The sequence below is a fragment of the Aquarana catesbeiana genome, linkage group LG04 (assembly GCF_042186555.1).
Source record: "Aquarana catesbeiana isolate 2022-GZ linkage group LG04, ASM4218655v1, whole genome shotgun sequence".
NCBI classification, from domain to species: Eukaryota; Metazoa; Chordata; class Amphibia; order Anura; family Ranidae; genus Aquarana; species Aquarana catesbeiana.
In genome coordinates this window covers 511,986,222-512,001,718 of record NC_133327.1, presented here as the reverse complement: position 1 = coordinate 512,001,718, position 15,497 = coordinate 511,986,222, and the positions used below count along the sequence as shown (strand labels likewise).

Genomic DNA, 15,497 nt, shown 5'->3' with positions numbered 1-15,497 from the left:
ACTATGTGCTAGTAACTGTAATGGGTAGATTTTTTGCACTTTTTTGATCATTTCCGAAACATCAGAGGCTATATTGGTTTTCCAGAGTGATGCTATAGTCATATAGGCTGCAGTGAGGATTTGGACAATTAGAAAATGAAATTGTTTAGGAATTTTACCAAACTTGTGATGTAGGAGAGCCATCTCTGGTGTTGGGGGAGTGAAGAAGCCCGTGACCTTAGAGATCAGGGAAAATATTCTATTCCAAAAGCTGCAAAGGCCTCTACAATTCCAAAACACATGAAATAAAGTTCCTATGTCTCCACGGCCTCTCCAACATTTAGCAGTAGAGTCAGGGAAAATGTTTGATAGCTTCTGTTAAGCATTTTTAGGAAGTTGTCCCAATGGTTAACACACCTTGATGCTTTAAAAGTAATTCCTTTTAGCTTGTTTCCATTCTAGATAACTAAAATTGGTGCCTAGGTCTTTTTCCCCAAGCCAACATAAGGGCCGTTTTGATGCAGCTGTCATCAGGTTGTAGATGGGCATAAAATCTCGAGATGCCTCCCCTTTTAAATGGTCTATCTTGGAGCTCCTACCAAATCTCCCCATTTACCTATGGACTGTACAGTGGGGCAAAAAAGTATTTAATCAGCCACCAATTGTGCAAGTTCTCCCACTTAAAAAGATTAGAGAACCTTGTAATTGTCATCATAGGTATACCTCAACTATGAGAGACAAAATGTGGAAACAAATCCAGACAATCACATTGTCTGATTTTTGAAAGAATTTATTTGCAAATTATGGTGGAAAATAATTTAACTAAATTTGGTCACCTACAAACAAGCAAGATTTCTGGCTCTCACAGACCTGTATCTTCTTTAAGAGGCTCCTCTGTCCTCCACTCATTACCTGTATCAATGGCACCTGTTTGAATTTTTCAGTATAAAAGACACCTGTCCACAACCTCAAACAGTCACACTCCAAACTCCACTATGGTGAAGAACAAAGAGCTGTTGAAGGACACCAGAAACAAAATTGTAGATCTGCAATAGGCAAGCAGCTTGGTGTGAAGAAATCAACCGTGGGAGCTATAATTAGAAGATGGAAAACATACAGGACCACTGATAATCTCCCTTGATCTGGGGCTCCACACAAGATCTCACCCCATGGGGTCAAAATGATCACAAGAACGGTGAGCATAAATCCCAGAACCACACGGGGGGGACCTAGTGAATGACATGCAGAGAGCTGGGACCAACGTAACAAAGGCTACCATCAGTAACACTACGCCGCCAGGGACTTAGATCCTGCAGTGCCAGACGTATCCCCCTGCTTAAGCCAGTACATGTCCGGGCCCATCTGAGGTTTGCTAGAGAGCATTTGGATGGTCCAGAAGAGGATTGGGAGAATGTCATATGGTCAGATGAAACCAAAGTAGAACTGTTTGGTAGAAACACAACTCGTCGTGTTTGGAGGAGAGAGAATGCTGAGTTGCAACCAAAAAACACCATACCTACTGTGAAGCATGGGGGTGGCAACATTATACTTTGGGGCTGTTTCTCTGCAAAGGGAACAGGACGACTGATCCGTGTACATGAAAGAATGAATTGGGCCATGTATCATATTTTGATTGCAAACCTCCCATCAGCAAGGGCATTGAAGACAAAACGTGGCTGGGTCTTTCAGCATGACAATGATCCCAAACACACCGTCTGGGCAACGAAGGAGTGGCTTCGTAAGAAGCATTTCAAGGTCCTGGAGTGGCCTAGCCAGTCTCCAGATCTCAACCCCATAGAAAACCTTTGGAGGGAGTTGAAAGTCCGTGTTGCCCAGCGACAGCCCCAAAACATCACTGCTCTAGAGATCAGCATGGAGGAATGGGCCAACATACCAGCAACAGTGTGTGACAATCTTGTGAAGACTTTCAGAAAACGTTTCACCTCTGTCATTGCCAACAAAGAAGATTGTTCTCCTCTCATCTTTTTCAGTGGGAGAACTTGCACAATTAGTGGCTGACTAAATACTTTTTTGCCCCACTGGTCATCTCCTTTAGTAAGCACATGTCTTACCTGTAAGGTTTCATAATGGTCAGAGTTCGGGTTCTCTATGTTAATGTTTTTAATTTCACACCGTGAGAGATTCAGGGTTGTATTTTAATAGAAGGAATTAGGTACTCTAATACTGAAACAGGGGTGGTGATGTGGAGATTTGTAATTTTTTTTACTATGGTTTTTGATGGATCGAGTTCCAGGCGTACACAGATGCTTGGATTGCAGGGAGATTGGGCATATTTACTGGAAGACCTGTTCTCGAAGCCAAAAATGAGGTAACGTCTGAGGAATACTTTGAGGCCCTCTCTAAAGAAACCCAGTGTCGATCAGAAGGAGAGTCGAACCAGGCATGTAACTGTTCTAATAACACTGCTTTGTGATAGCTTTCCGATGCTGGGAAACCCACCCCCCCATTTTTGTTTTTTCCTTGTTTGTGTAGAAAACGCAATTTTTGGCATCTTCCCTTGCCATACAAAACTTTTGAGTGCGTTGATCTTCTGAAAAAAGCTAGCTGGTATTTTGTAATTTACCAATTTTTATAAATTTGTCAAAAATTACAGGGGACATTTCACAGGGCATTTATCAGATATAAAAAACAAGAGGGCTTTCAAAGTGACAATGAATCAATGTCATATAGCTTATAGTCAAGCGGAGCAAAGGTATGCTAACACATGGGTCATCCCAACTATAGAATGGGCAACAGATATATCCGTCTGCAAAGGACCTCCAGTACAGGTGACAGGAGGGCATAGAATTGTTCCAGAGATGAAACCGCCTGATTGCAGAATGCCCTAGTGAACATCGCCCAACAAAGAAAGAAAAAAGACGAGGAAAGAAACGGACCAGAAGAGATGTAGTTGGGTAAGAGAAGAGTGTCCAAAATTCTCCACTGTCGAGGATAGACACTGCTGGTCGAGAGATTGGAAGACAGGGAAGCCATCACGGGGAGTCCTCCTGTAAATGCCAAAGCTTCCATACCGCTTTATGGTTTTCCACTGTGTCAGGCGTGCTGTAAGATTCCATAAGTTCCTTGTCCTTAATCCTAGCATACAGTTCAACTGAAGTGGGTGTGGTTTGTTTTGTTGTGTGCCACCAGACATCTAGCTTGGCGTGCTAGCTTATCAAGTTTAGGCAATTTAGGTGAGCGCAATCCCAATAAGACTTTGTAAGGGGCGGGGAAGAAGCATGTAGCAAAGTGCCTCGGCCCCCACGTCACCTCTAACAAGGCAGTATGATATATAGCTTGGAGGCAAAAGGAGTTGGATGCCAGAAGTAATGTATTTTAGCAGTATTCTCCCTATAGAGTACAGATTGAGCTTGGGACCAAACTGCCTGCCACACCTTTTAAAGTCAACTTCTCCCCAATTGCTTGCTCCCATTTATGCATGAAGCTGTGTTTTTCCCTGAGTGGCTATAAGGTAATCATTTAAGAGCTTATAAATCTCATAAATTAAACCTTTTTGAGATGGACCTGCCAGTACCAGTCGTTCAAAGGGGGCCAACTTAGAAAATTGCAGCGTGGACGAGATGAAATATGTGTAATGACGTATCTGGTGGTATCCCTAGTAAGCCGATGGAGTAGGTCATGTTTCTCTCAGATCTTCAGACAAAAGCAATTTTCATGTTCCAAGGGTTGACTAGATGGCCAAAATGAAATCATTATTCGACATCCAAGGGGAGGTCATTTGGGAGGTGAGACTATCTGGCACTTTGGGATTAAACAAAAAAGCCATCAATAGGCCTCTGACGTAAGATAATATTTGTTTGTCACAATCTGCTAAGTAATGTGTTAGAGAGGAAGAGGTGTCAGTCCGCATTAGCATTCCACAACAAGTTATTCTGGGTGGACAGGGGCTAGCCAAAGTTTATCAATTTCAGTCCAGTGGTTATGCTGGTAGAGTGACCCAAGAGGCAATTGCACTCAATTGGACCGCATAATGGCGTCAAAGATTAAAAAAGGCCAGACCCCCGTCATTAATAGAGGCAGAGAACAGAATTGGCTACCCTATGCTTCTTGTAATCCCAAATAAAGTTCAGGAGATCAGTCTGGAGTTGCTTAAGATGTGTAGGAGGAATAGGGATCGGTAATGTAGCAAAACAATACAGAAGCTTGGGCAGTATAGACATTTTGATAGATGCAATACGGCCTAACCAAGAGAATCAATGGTGTTTCCATTGGGCCAGCAATGCTCGTATAGTGGTGAACAGTGGTTTAAAAGCTGCGCCATAAAGAGATTCCTAATGTTAAGTAATTTCAACGCCCAGATTTTTAATGGTGGTAGACTTCCATGCTTACAAAAAAACTCCCAGACAAATGCTGAACTTCTAAGGGGGGAATATAAGTGGTAGGATCTCCGATTTGGATGAGTTAATTTTGTAGCCTGATAAGGAGCCATATTCTTCATTGCAGCTTGTAAAGTTTAGAAAGAGTTACTCGAGGTTGGGTCAGGGTGAGCAGGACCTCATCTGCAAATGGCAAGATTTTACATTCCCGTCCCCTAACCGTCACCCCATGTAAGTTCGAATCACAGCGTATTTGAGCTGATGAGGGCTCAATGTAAAGAGAAAAAAGTAAGGGAGAGAGTGGACAGCCTTGGCTCGTCCCGTTCAAGATGGTGAAGAGGGAAAAGGTGGCAAAAGCAGTCTTGACCTGAGCGGACTGTACAGGTTCTTAATTGCTCTGAGAAAAGGGCCCCTAAAGCCCAAATATTCAAAGTTAGTGTACAAAAAGGGCCAGCTGAACCTATCGAAGGCTTTTTCGGCATCTAAGCTGAGCAGAAGAGCCGCTACATTTTTTTTTTTCTGTAGATGACACCTGAGATGCTATGGTATCTGAGGCTTGTCTCCAGGGAACAAATCCCACCTGATCTTTGTATTAAGTGAAGAACCTTATTTACTCGCAATGAAAGTAGTTTTTAGTTTGGTAAAAAATTTAAATCCAAATTTAGTAAAGTTGTGTTAATCATTTGTGCACAAGGAGTGGTCCTTATTTGGTTTAGGGATTAAAGTGAGGAAATGGAATTGCATATCTCTCGGGATCACCTCCCTGTGCAGGAAACCGCTGCTAAAGAGCAGAGTTATGTGGAAGAATAGGCAAAAATGTTTTATAGTATTCATAAGGTAGGCCATCAGGGCTGGGGGTAACTTAAGGAACGCTTCTACCTCTTCCTCCGTGATCGGCGCGTTAGACTGCAGAGAATAGGTAGCCAATTTAGGAATACCATTTCGAGAAAGAGGGGTAATCGTGTACACGTTCACGTTGTGCTTCCGTTGGTGGAAAAAAGGTTCCTAATATTCATAGTATCTTTGCCCCTAATATTTTGATCCTCCAGGAAAAATAGACTATATGGTGGGGAGGATTGTGTCCTGTGCAATACTAGCAAGGTACAAAAGGGAGAATTTTTTTTTTTTTTTTAACTTTGCACCAAGCAGGAATATAGGGGATTCTCTTAATCCTTGCAATTCTCAGTATGTGCTGTCTTACAGTATCCGTGTAGTTTTGCAATATGTCGGTAGAATCTCACGCAACACTGTGTACATTTTAGGGAACATATACCTATTTTTTTTTTTAACAAAAGGTTTTACTCTAAGCAGTATCTTGCTAAAATCAAAGGTGTATAGGTTTGTAGGTATAAATAAGCAGTTTCTAAAAAAAAAAAAAAAATCAAATAAATAAAATGTGCTGGATTTATGAGCCCTGTGCACCCTGCGGCTTGAATATCGATTCTGACATAGTATCTCTGTTAGTAGGTTATGTCAATTGATTATATCGTTTTAAATTTTTTTTATATATAATATATTATAAATAAAAATGTATTTCATATTTGTGTAAATGTATGTATTCACGATCTAATATATGATTAATTTATGTAATTGGATTGATTTTGATCATATGCTATATTTATGGGGTTTATATGCACATTTCTTGTTTTGGTTAGGTGAAGAATATAATCTTTTATGCATTTGGCTTAATGTATTTGACCCCTTCAAACATTTTATATGCAAGATCAGATTGGTTATGTCTGCTATTGGATAATGGGCCAGCTGATGGTTTGCAGTGGTGAAATAATTTAGCTGCTTCTAATTTAATACTGTTACTTTTTCTCAAAGGTTGCCTTCTTGATCGCCATCACTCTTGTATGGCGGATGTCAGAACTGGTGGCCATATCCTGTGAGTTTCTCTTACACAAGGATAAGGTGGTTCACCATCCGTACCCTTCCTTGGAAAGGTGGTGTGGGATTTTCACCTGAATAAGGACATTGTCCTTGGTCGTTGCATTGCACTCCTTTAATATGGTCCAGGCGGTTTGTGTGTGCTTGTCTGTTTGCTATGGCCTCCTTCCGGAGGTTGTATTTCCTTTTATGCTCATGGATGGTCCAAGAAAAGGCCTGGCAGCCTCCTCTGTTACTATATCCTGTTGGCTTCAGTAGTCGATTGTTCTGGCATACGCTGTTAAGTGTCAGGCTCCTCCCTTCCCTGTTGCGGCACATTCCACCAGGGTGATTAGTGCCTCCTGGGTGTTTAGATCTCAGGTTTGCAAGGCTGCATCCTGGTTGTCTGTGCACACTTAAAAAATAAACACATTTTAAATCTTGTGTTTTGAATCTTCAGATGGTGGTTTTGGGCTGCAAGGCTTTGCAAGCTGCTATTTAAGATTCCTTGTTTTTGTTTGCCCACCCCTTCTTGGGACACTGCTTTTGGACATCCCTATGGTCAAGAATCAAAAGCTTTATCCCTTAATGAATGTAAGAGAACTCTATTTTTGTTACTGTAAAATACTGTAAAATCCCTTTCTCAGAGTTTGTTGATGGACATAGCACCCAGCACCCTCCCCTGGGTTTTTTTTTTTTTTTTTTTTTGGAGTTTATACTTCTGACATTGATAGTGAGGGGGTTTATACCAGCTAGGACTGCTTAGGCAGTGCTGTGTTCTTCTTCTTTTCTTTCTTTTCTTTTTTTTTGCCTAGTGTCCTACTCCTGTAGGTGGCACTATAAACCGTATGCTCAAGAATCAAGAGCTGTGTCTGTCAATGAACTCAGAGAAAGGCGTTTTACAGAGGGCTACAAAAATCCATTTTTCTCATTCGTTCATTGACAGACACAGCGCTTCCTTATTCAGAACCATAGTGTTATACCACCCCCTATAGGAGTAGGACACTAGGCAGAAAAAAGACTTGGCTACGCCCATGGGCAGTCCTAGGTGATATACACCCCCCTCTCTGCTATAGGCTTTGTTTTTTTTTTTTTTTTTTTTTTTTTTTTTTTCTGCTTAGTCAGGAGTAAGGACCTAGTTCCCTGTTGGGGTCTCGGGTCCTGGCAACTTTTTGTTTTTGCTTTTTAAGCTACTTTTGTTTTTTTCTTTGGATTTTTTTCCTGTGAGATCTACAATCAATTGCCGGACTGGGTGATGGGCTGGACACGAAGATCCAGTAGTCTCACCAGTCTGGCCAGCGAGCGCGTGCAGACTGCAGCTACGCGCTGGGTCAGCTACGACATAGCCCCACTGGATGGGGTTGGCCCTGCGAGTTAAACGTCTTGCGATGTCGCATACAACCGGGTCTCGGCCTGTGCCGCAGTGTTCCTCATGGCCGACAGCCCCCCCACTTCGGTGGGAGAAGGATCTGTCTGGGAGCGTTACCCGTGCACTCGCTGGAGTGGTAAGTAAGTGGCCCCCTCCTCTCCTTCCCTGGAGTGTTGTGGGACGCGGGTACTCCCTGGGGTGGTCGGTCCCTCTGGGGTTCTCCCCACCCCCCCTTCCCAGTTAAGGGCCAGGACACTGGCTTGGGTGTTTCGGACACTGTCCACCCCCCCCCCCCCAGGGTTGTCACTATGGAGGATAACACCTTGGCACCTGATGATTGGGTGACCAGGCATTAGCAGATCCACTCCCCCTGCAGCAGCCCTCCACTAACTTAGGCCATGGTTTTGCTGCCTATCGAGCACTTGCAGCTGGCGGGTGAAAATTTAGGTTGCGCATTTTGCAGCCTGCTGACCGGCATATGTGCGAGGTGACCCTAGAGTGAGAGGCGGAGGTTGCCGCTTTCCGTTGTGGGAATCCACCCTCCTTCCTCGGTTCTAGCCTGGCCTAGTCCCCCTGCGGACCTCTGCACTCGAGGCGGGTGGCCAAAAATTTAGGCCGCGGCTTTTGCGGCCTGCTAATCCACACGGCCACGCCAGACGCCTTCTTCCAGAGGGACGGTGCTGTGGGGGCTCTGAGGGCGACCCCCTTTTGGGGGGGTTGTTTAAGTGGGCCCTCCATAGGCACCCCCTGTGAGGGGCCTTGGTGGTTGTCCCCTGTGAGGAGCCTCAGCCAGTGCCCCCTGTGAAGGGCCCGGTAGTGCTCTTGCACGAGGCATCCGTAGGCGCCCCTTGTGCGGGGTCTCAGCCAGTGCCCCCTGTGAGGGGTCCAGTGGTGCCCCCTGAGTGGAGTATTAGTAGGCGCCGCAGTGCGAGGTCTTAGCTGGTGCTCCTTGTGAGGAGCCTGGGTCAGTGTCCCCTGTGCGGGGCCTTGGTTTACGTCCCCCGTGTGGGACCTCGTGATGCCCTTGTATGCGGGGCATAAGGTGGCGGAGGTCTGTCGGCGGCCCCCTGTGTTCTTTGCGTTTTTCACACGTGGCCCTTGGGCATATAGGTTAGTAAATGGTGCCCTCCCCTGCCTCATCAGTCTCGACTGATCCTATGTCTGGCTCTACCGTCGTGGATGTGGCACACCTTGCGGGGTTGGTGGCCACACTTCATGTTATGTCAGTCAGTGAGGTTGTTCCTCCACAACTGCAATGGCGCACAAGAAGGTTCTGGTTGTCTCTCTTATTACAGCTGTGCGGGAAACTTTAAAGATGGAGGATGCGGCTGTGGCTGCGATGGAGGTCCTGATCCCTTTGGCACCTATAAACTGTATCGCACTGCAAAAGCGTTCCCTTCTCCCTCCTATTTTGGGATATTTGTTCGTAAAGACTGGGAGTGTCCAAACTGTTCCTTTTGTGGTTCCAAAGACACTTCACTGTGAGGTACCCCTTTATGGGGTCCTTCCTTAAGGAGTGGACTGTTCCACCAGTAGTGGTCTCTAGGGTGCGCAAGGCATCCATGATTCTGGGAGGAGTCTCCGGCTGACATACCTGGAGGGGGGTGCAGATTCCCTCTGCTTTCGCTGAGTTGGCAGACCAGTTGGTCTGGGGACTGTAGTTTTGTATGCGATGCCTCTTGGACGCAGTTCCCTTGGTTGCTAAGCTCTGTTTCTGCAGTGGCGCTTAGACCTGTATTGGGGCTTAAGTGTTGGTCTGCGAACTAGGCTTATAAAAAAAAAGCTGACTGGGTTACCTTTTCAAGGCAATTGTCTGTTTGGGGCTACCCTGGACGACATCGTTAAGAGCCTCTCACAGGAGGAAAGTGTAATTGTCTTCCGCAGTCTGAAATGGGGAAAAGGGCCTCGTAGTGGATACGGTCCTTCTCATCATGCAATGGACCTGGTCTGGCGAGCCGAGAGTGGGGCTCCCTAGACCTACGGACAAGGCCCCTTCAGCATGAAGGCGCACCCTCATCTATGTCTTAGTGTTCCGGCCTTGAACCCCGAAAAGGGTTTTTTCCTTCCAATTTGCATCTGTCACCAGACTGTTGGCAGTTCTCCTTGGGGCTGGTTTCATCTCTGGCCAGAGTGTTTCTTCCTCTGGACAAACTCCAGAAGTTTTTCACAAAAAAACAGTACAGCGCGTAAAATTATTCACTAAAACAGTAATATTAAAAGTCCATAATGAAGAATTTCCAACATGTGATCCAGTGGTACGAGTGACATCCACACAAGATGAGTGACTGTAGTGAGACAAAACCTCCACCAACAGTAACACAAGCCGCTCACCTCAGCTGTTGGACCCCTGAGTGTATCAGTCAGGTCAAATACAGCATTTCCCTCAAAGGAAAGTATGGCTAGAACAGGTAAACTTGTAGCCAGTCAGATACCAAAAATTGTGGAGCTCGCAGTGGTCACATGAAATAAAGTAAAGAACATGTAGTGCTCTCTGTATGTTGCATAAGTTTTAATAAACGGCAGTAGACACACTTGCAAACGAAGCACTGTTACCCCAGTGCGGAGGATGAAAGCCTAATAGGATGATCCACGGAGATCAGCGAGCGAGACGCGGGTGATGTCACGATCCAAGTCACGTGATGTTTTCCATACGCGTTACGTCCCTTGTAGTGGGCGGGACGACTTTAGCGGCGACTGCATGACGTGATCCACCCGCTATAAGTATAACTCAGCTGATCGGAACAGCCAATGGGTCTCGATGTGTACTTAACACCATGGTAACCCAATTAAGGAAATGAAGGTAATAGTTCATATGTAAGAACAACGAAGGGGTCAGTGATTACAATAATGTAAACACAAACAACTACACCCACGGCAAAGCAATAGGTATTGTATCACTGAATTAGCAATAAAAATAGTAAAAACAACAATCCCTATAGGAAATATATTTTAATCAACCCGCGTACAAGCTCGATTCCGTGGAACACCCTAATACATTACACAAAAAATACTAGATTTAAAAATATGAATATAATAGGTACCTCAACATAAAACTAAAAAGTCATCGGTCAGAATAGTTTTATGTTGAGGTACCTATTATATTCATATTTTTAAAACTAGTATTTTTGTGTAATGTATTAGGGTGTTCCACGGAATCGAGCTTGTACGCGGGTTGATTAAAATATATTTCCTATAGGGATTGTTGTTTTTACTATTTTTATTGCTAATTCAGTGATACAATACCCATTGCTTTGCCGTGGGTGTAGATGTTTGTGTTTACATTATTGTAATCACTGACCCCTTCGTTGTTCTTACATATGAACTATTACCTTCATTTCCGTAATTGGGTTACCATGGTGTTAAGTATACATCGAGACCCATTGGCTGTTCCGATCAGCTGAGTTATACTTATAGCGGGTGGATCACGTCATGCCGTCGCCGCTGAAGTCTCGCCCACTACAAGGGACGTAACGCGTATGGAAAACATCACGTGACTTGGATCGTGACGTCACCCGTGTCTCGCTCGCTGATCTCCGTGGATCATCCTATTAGGCTTTCATCCTCCGCACTGGGGTACAGTGCTTCGTTTGTAAGTGTCTACTGCTGTTTATTAAAACTTTTATGCAACATATAGAGAGCACTAGATGTTCTTTACTTTATTTCATGTGACCACTGCGAGCTCCACAATTTTTGGTATCTGACCGGCTACAAGTTTACCTGTTCCTGCCATACTTCCCTTTGAGGGAAATGCTGTCTTTGACCTGACTGATACACTCAGGGGTCCAACAGCTGAGGTGAGCAGCTTGTGTTACCTTTGGTGGAGGTTTTGTCTCACTACAGTCACTCATCTTGTGTGGATGTCACTTGTACCACTGGATCACATGTTGGAAATTATTCATTATGGACTTTTAATATTACTGTTTTAGTGAATAATTTTACGCGCTGTACTATTTTTTTGTGAAATATTTCTTTGGGATTTTATAAGTTTTATCCTCAGTACCACAGCTGCTTTAGCTTAGATGTTATGTGATTAGCGCTGGTTGATTTTCATTTTAAACTCCAGAAGTTGCCTGTTGCGTTTCAACTACTGTAGTCTTGCAGGTGGGCCTCCCTGCAGTCCTGCAGGTGGGTGTTGAGCCCGATGATATCTACATTTTTTGAGGCAGTTCCATTTGCGCAGTTCCATACAAGTTTCTTTCAAGTGAGATCCTGGCTTAAAGTGACTGAGATCTCTGGGCTATCAGATTCGGCTGAGCCAGAAAACTGGGGATCCCTGGTCTGGTGTAAGGCTGGGAGATTTTCTTAAAAAAAAAAAAAAAATCTTCGATTCTCTTAAACTCTATTCACGATTCGAATGGAGTTTTTTTTTCTTTTTTCTTTTTTTTTTTTTTTCTTTCTTTGGAAACCGCGCCGGTCCTGAGGCATGAGCTTTTAGGCGAGGCCTCGCGGACTAGGCCGAAGCCGCGGCCTCACCTAAAAACTCCTTGCCCGCAGCTCCTCAGGACCGACGCGATGAAAAAAAAAATTAAAAAAAATCGATTTGCTTAAATTTTGAATCGATTTGACCTCTCAACTCGATTTAAGATTTAAATCGATTTTTTTCCCCAGCCCTAGTCTGGTGGCTTCGCTCTCCGGGATTTCGGCAGGACACATCCTTTCTCCCCTTGTATTGGACAGTGGTCACTACTCAGTCGGCTAGTCTTGGTCCACGGGGTGGTCCCTTCACCAGGACATGTTTAATCGGATAGGTCTCCGATGGGTGACTCCCGAGGTAGACCTGTTGGCGTCCCGGCTTAACGGCACGGTACTGAGGTTTCTGGTAAGGTCACGGGCTCCTCTGGTGGACACTGAAGAAGCTCTAGTGGGGCAGGTATAGTCTAATCTAAGCCTTTCCTCAAGATTCTGCCGTGCCATTTGCGCAGGATCGAGCCTGAAGGGATTCCGGTCATTCCAGTGGGCCCGGATGGTCTTGTCGGTCTTGGTATGCCGACCTGGTGCTCTTGGTCTCTGACATCCCTTGGCAACTGCCTCTCAGGGAGTTTCTACTGTCCCAAGGGCCGATCTTCCATGCTGGTTTTTGAAGGCCTGGTTATGAGCCAGGTGCTGAAGTTACGATGCTGCTGAAAGCTAGGAAGCCTTCCTCTGGGAAGATTTTTACCAATGAACATGGATAGCATACATATCCTGGTGTGAGGCGCTTGCCATTTACCCTTGTTCTTTCTTGGTGGCTCAGATTTCGACCTTCCTTCATGGGGGGGGGGGGGGGGGGGGGGGTTGAGCAGAACTTGGCCTTGAGTACCATCAAGAGCCAGGAGTCCGCCCTGGTGGTTTTCTTTAGCGTCCCTTGGTATTGCACTCCCTGGTGCATACGCTTAATTAAGGGGTTTAACATCTGCCTCCTCCAGAGTGGTCGCTTCTACAGCCGTGGGATCTACTCTTGGTGCATTTTGGTTCTACAGGAGCCTTGCTTTTCAAAATATTCAGGAGGTACTAATGCTTGCTCTGTCCCAGAAGGTGGCTTTTTTGGTTGCCATCACCTCTGCTCGCAGAGTGTCGGAACTGTAGACGTTAACATGTCATACTACTTACCTGGTGATCCACAAAGATGAAGTGGTTCTTCGCCCTTGTCCATGGGTCTCTCCTCTGATTCCTTTTGATTAAGGACGTTGTATTGCCTTCCCTGTGTCCCAGGTCAAAATGTCCTAAGGTATTTACCTTGCATGCCCTGGATGTGTTCGGGCGATTCGGGTGCATGTGGCAGTCACAGGGCCTTTTCTGAGTTTAGGCTCACTGTTTGTGATCACGGATGGGCTAAAAAGGGGGCTGTCTGCTTCTTCTGCAACCTTTCTATATGGCTTAGATGTTGATTCTGGTCTATTCTATCAGGGGTTGGGTTTCTCCCTCCTTTTCCTGTTATGACACATTCTACTTGGCTGCTTATTGCTTCTGGGGCCTTGCATCAGGCATCGGCTGCACTGGTTTGCAAGGCGGCCACTTGGTCATCTGTGTACACTTTCACAAAATTCTACCACGTGGCTGTGCTGGTATTGCAGGCTGCTTTTTAGAGAGTCTATTCCTTCTTGAAGGGGTATTGTTCAGGTTGGGCTCCAGTTTGTTTCTGTGCTGAGCTCCTGTTACCTGGTTGGCTCGTGTTAGCCTTGGGATTTTTTGTTCTCCCACCCCTCATGTTTGGCACTGCTTTGGGACATCCCTGTGGTTCTGAATAAGGAAGCGTTGTCTGTCAATGAACTATTGAGAAAAAATAGGATTTTTGACTTGCAGTAAAATCCGTTTCTCTGAGTTTATTGACAGACATAGCACCCACCCCTCTATGGAGTTTTTAATGCTTCTGACACTGCTTGGGACAAAACTGAATGCCTATAGCAGAGAGGGGTGATAAGGGTCAATATAACCCTTATGGTTCTGAATAAGGAAACGCTGTGTCTGTCAATGAACTCAAGAGAAACAGATTTTACGGTAAGTCAAAAATCCTATTTTTTTTTTTTTTTATTTCACCATTTCTTCCCAAAAAACTAGCAAAAATGTATTTTACAGAAAGAATTAAATTCCTACCTGGCCTGAAAAAATTATGTACAATATGCTAGGGTTGACTACACATGCTAAAGGGTATAAGATATGGGACTGAAACCTTTTAGAAAAAAAAAAAAAAACAAACATTGGGATTAAGGGAAACAAAGACCAGTGAACTCAAGGGGGTAAAAATGCATCTATCAACACAGTATATGAATCGTGTGGGACAACATTGTCCTGTACAGTGATGGTTTTTCCCCTTATGGAAATGTTGGAGTGTGATGGACATAAATACTAACCGATGCGGAAAGCCTATGGCCAGTTTGGCAGTTCAGCTTGGAGTCATGTCCCCTACACAGTAGCTGGAAAACCCGTAACAGAACAGCTTGCTATTTCAAAGTTTTTGCATTTAAAAAAAAAAAAAGTTCTGCTTTAGTAAAACAGCTTGCAAAATCACTTCCTTTTTATTAATCGGCCCTTATTTTTGCTTAAGGTGGAGAACTTCATTTTCTTCAAATTGGAGGAACTTGTGATGATCTTGATGAAACAGATATTCTTGTTGAAAACACTCTTACAAAGGGTGTGGATCAGTTAGCAGAAGGTATCAAGCCAATGTCAAACCCATCTAGTCCTGGCATCACAGGTAAGGATCACTTCATAGCCACTCATTCCTGGCCACCCATTGCAGTATCTCTTGCACTTTTTCTGATTAACTTTTTCTGAGTCTGAATTTGTGTAGCTTGACCTGTTTTTTAGGTATTGCAGAGGTTTGAGACATACTTTTTTGTAGCTAGATATACACATTCCAATCATCAGACAGGCCTTTGCATGAATTAAAGTGGAACTAAATGCAAAATCAAAACTGACATATGGTGCACTGTGCCAATACCATTAATGCATCAATTAAATTTTTTCTGGGTTCCCCCATGTAACATGGTATTGCTTTCTTGCCTAGGCGAGAAATTGCATTCTTTCAGGGCTTTAGGTCCCACGAGAGCCCTGCGGCACATCTACGTATTTGTGTGGGGGATTTCCCACACATGCGTAGATAACAGGTATAGAAATCCCAGATCAGATTTTGGCATATGCTAAAGGGCTCTGCCAGAGCCTGAAGGCCAGACAAAGCACTGCAGCAAATCTGCGCACATGCTCGATGGCTACCCAAGGTTATTTCCTATGGATTGGTCTTGATTTCGGGTAGATATCATCAGTTTGGAGGCATTGTCGTCCTGCAGGTAGAAATTTTTTTTTTTTGTTTTTTTGTTGTGTTTTTTTTTTTTTTCTTTTATTATTATTTATCTGCTGCCTGATTAATTGCAATGCCCCTTGGAAAAGCCAAAAGTGAGGAAATCCTTGTATATCTGTAAAGCAATTATGTTGACAATTCAAGAGCTGGTTAAAGCTCCCTTTTT

The 15,497-nt window shown here is 44.4% G+C and overlaps 1 protein-coding gene across 5 annotated transcripts in view; it reads left to right on the top strand.

The window, feature by feature from the left end:
- BIRC6 (baculoviral IAP repeat containing 6) overlaps positions 1–15,497 on the top strand; it is a 709,573-nt gene that overhangs the window by 127,942 nt on the left and 566,134 nt on the right. For all 5 annotated transcript variants that reach the window (XM_073627731.1, XM_073627734.1, XM_073627732.1 and 2 more), the window contains exon 11: positions 14,579–14,728. In XM_073627731.1, the coding sequence (XP_073483832.1) occupies positions 14,579–14,728 (150 nt within the window). The remainder of the gene's footprint in view (positions 1–14,578; positions 14,729–15,497) is intronic.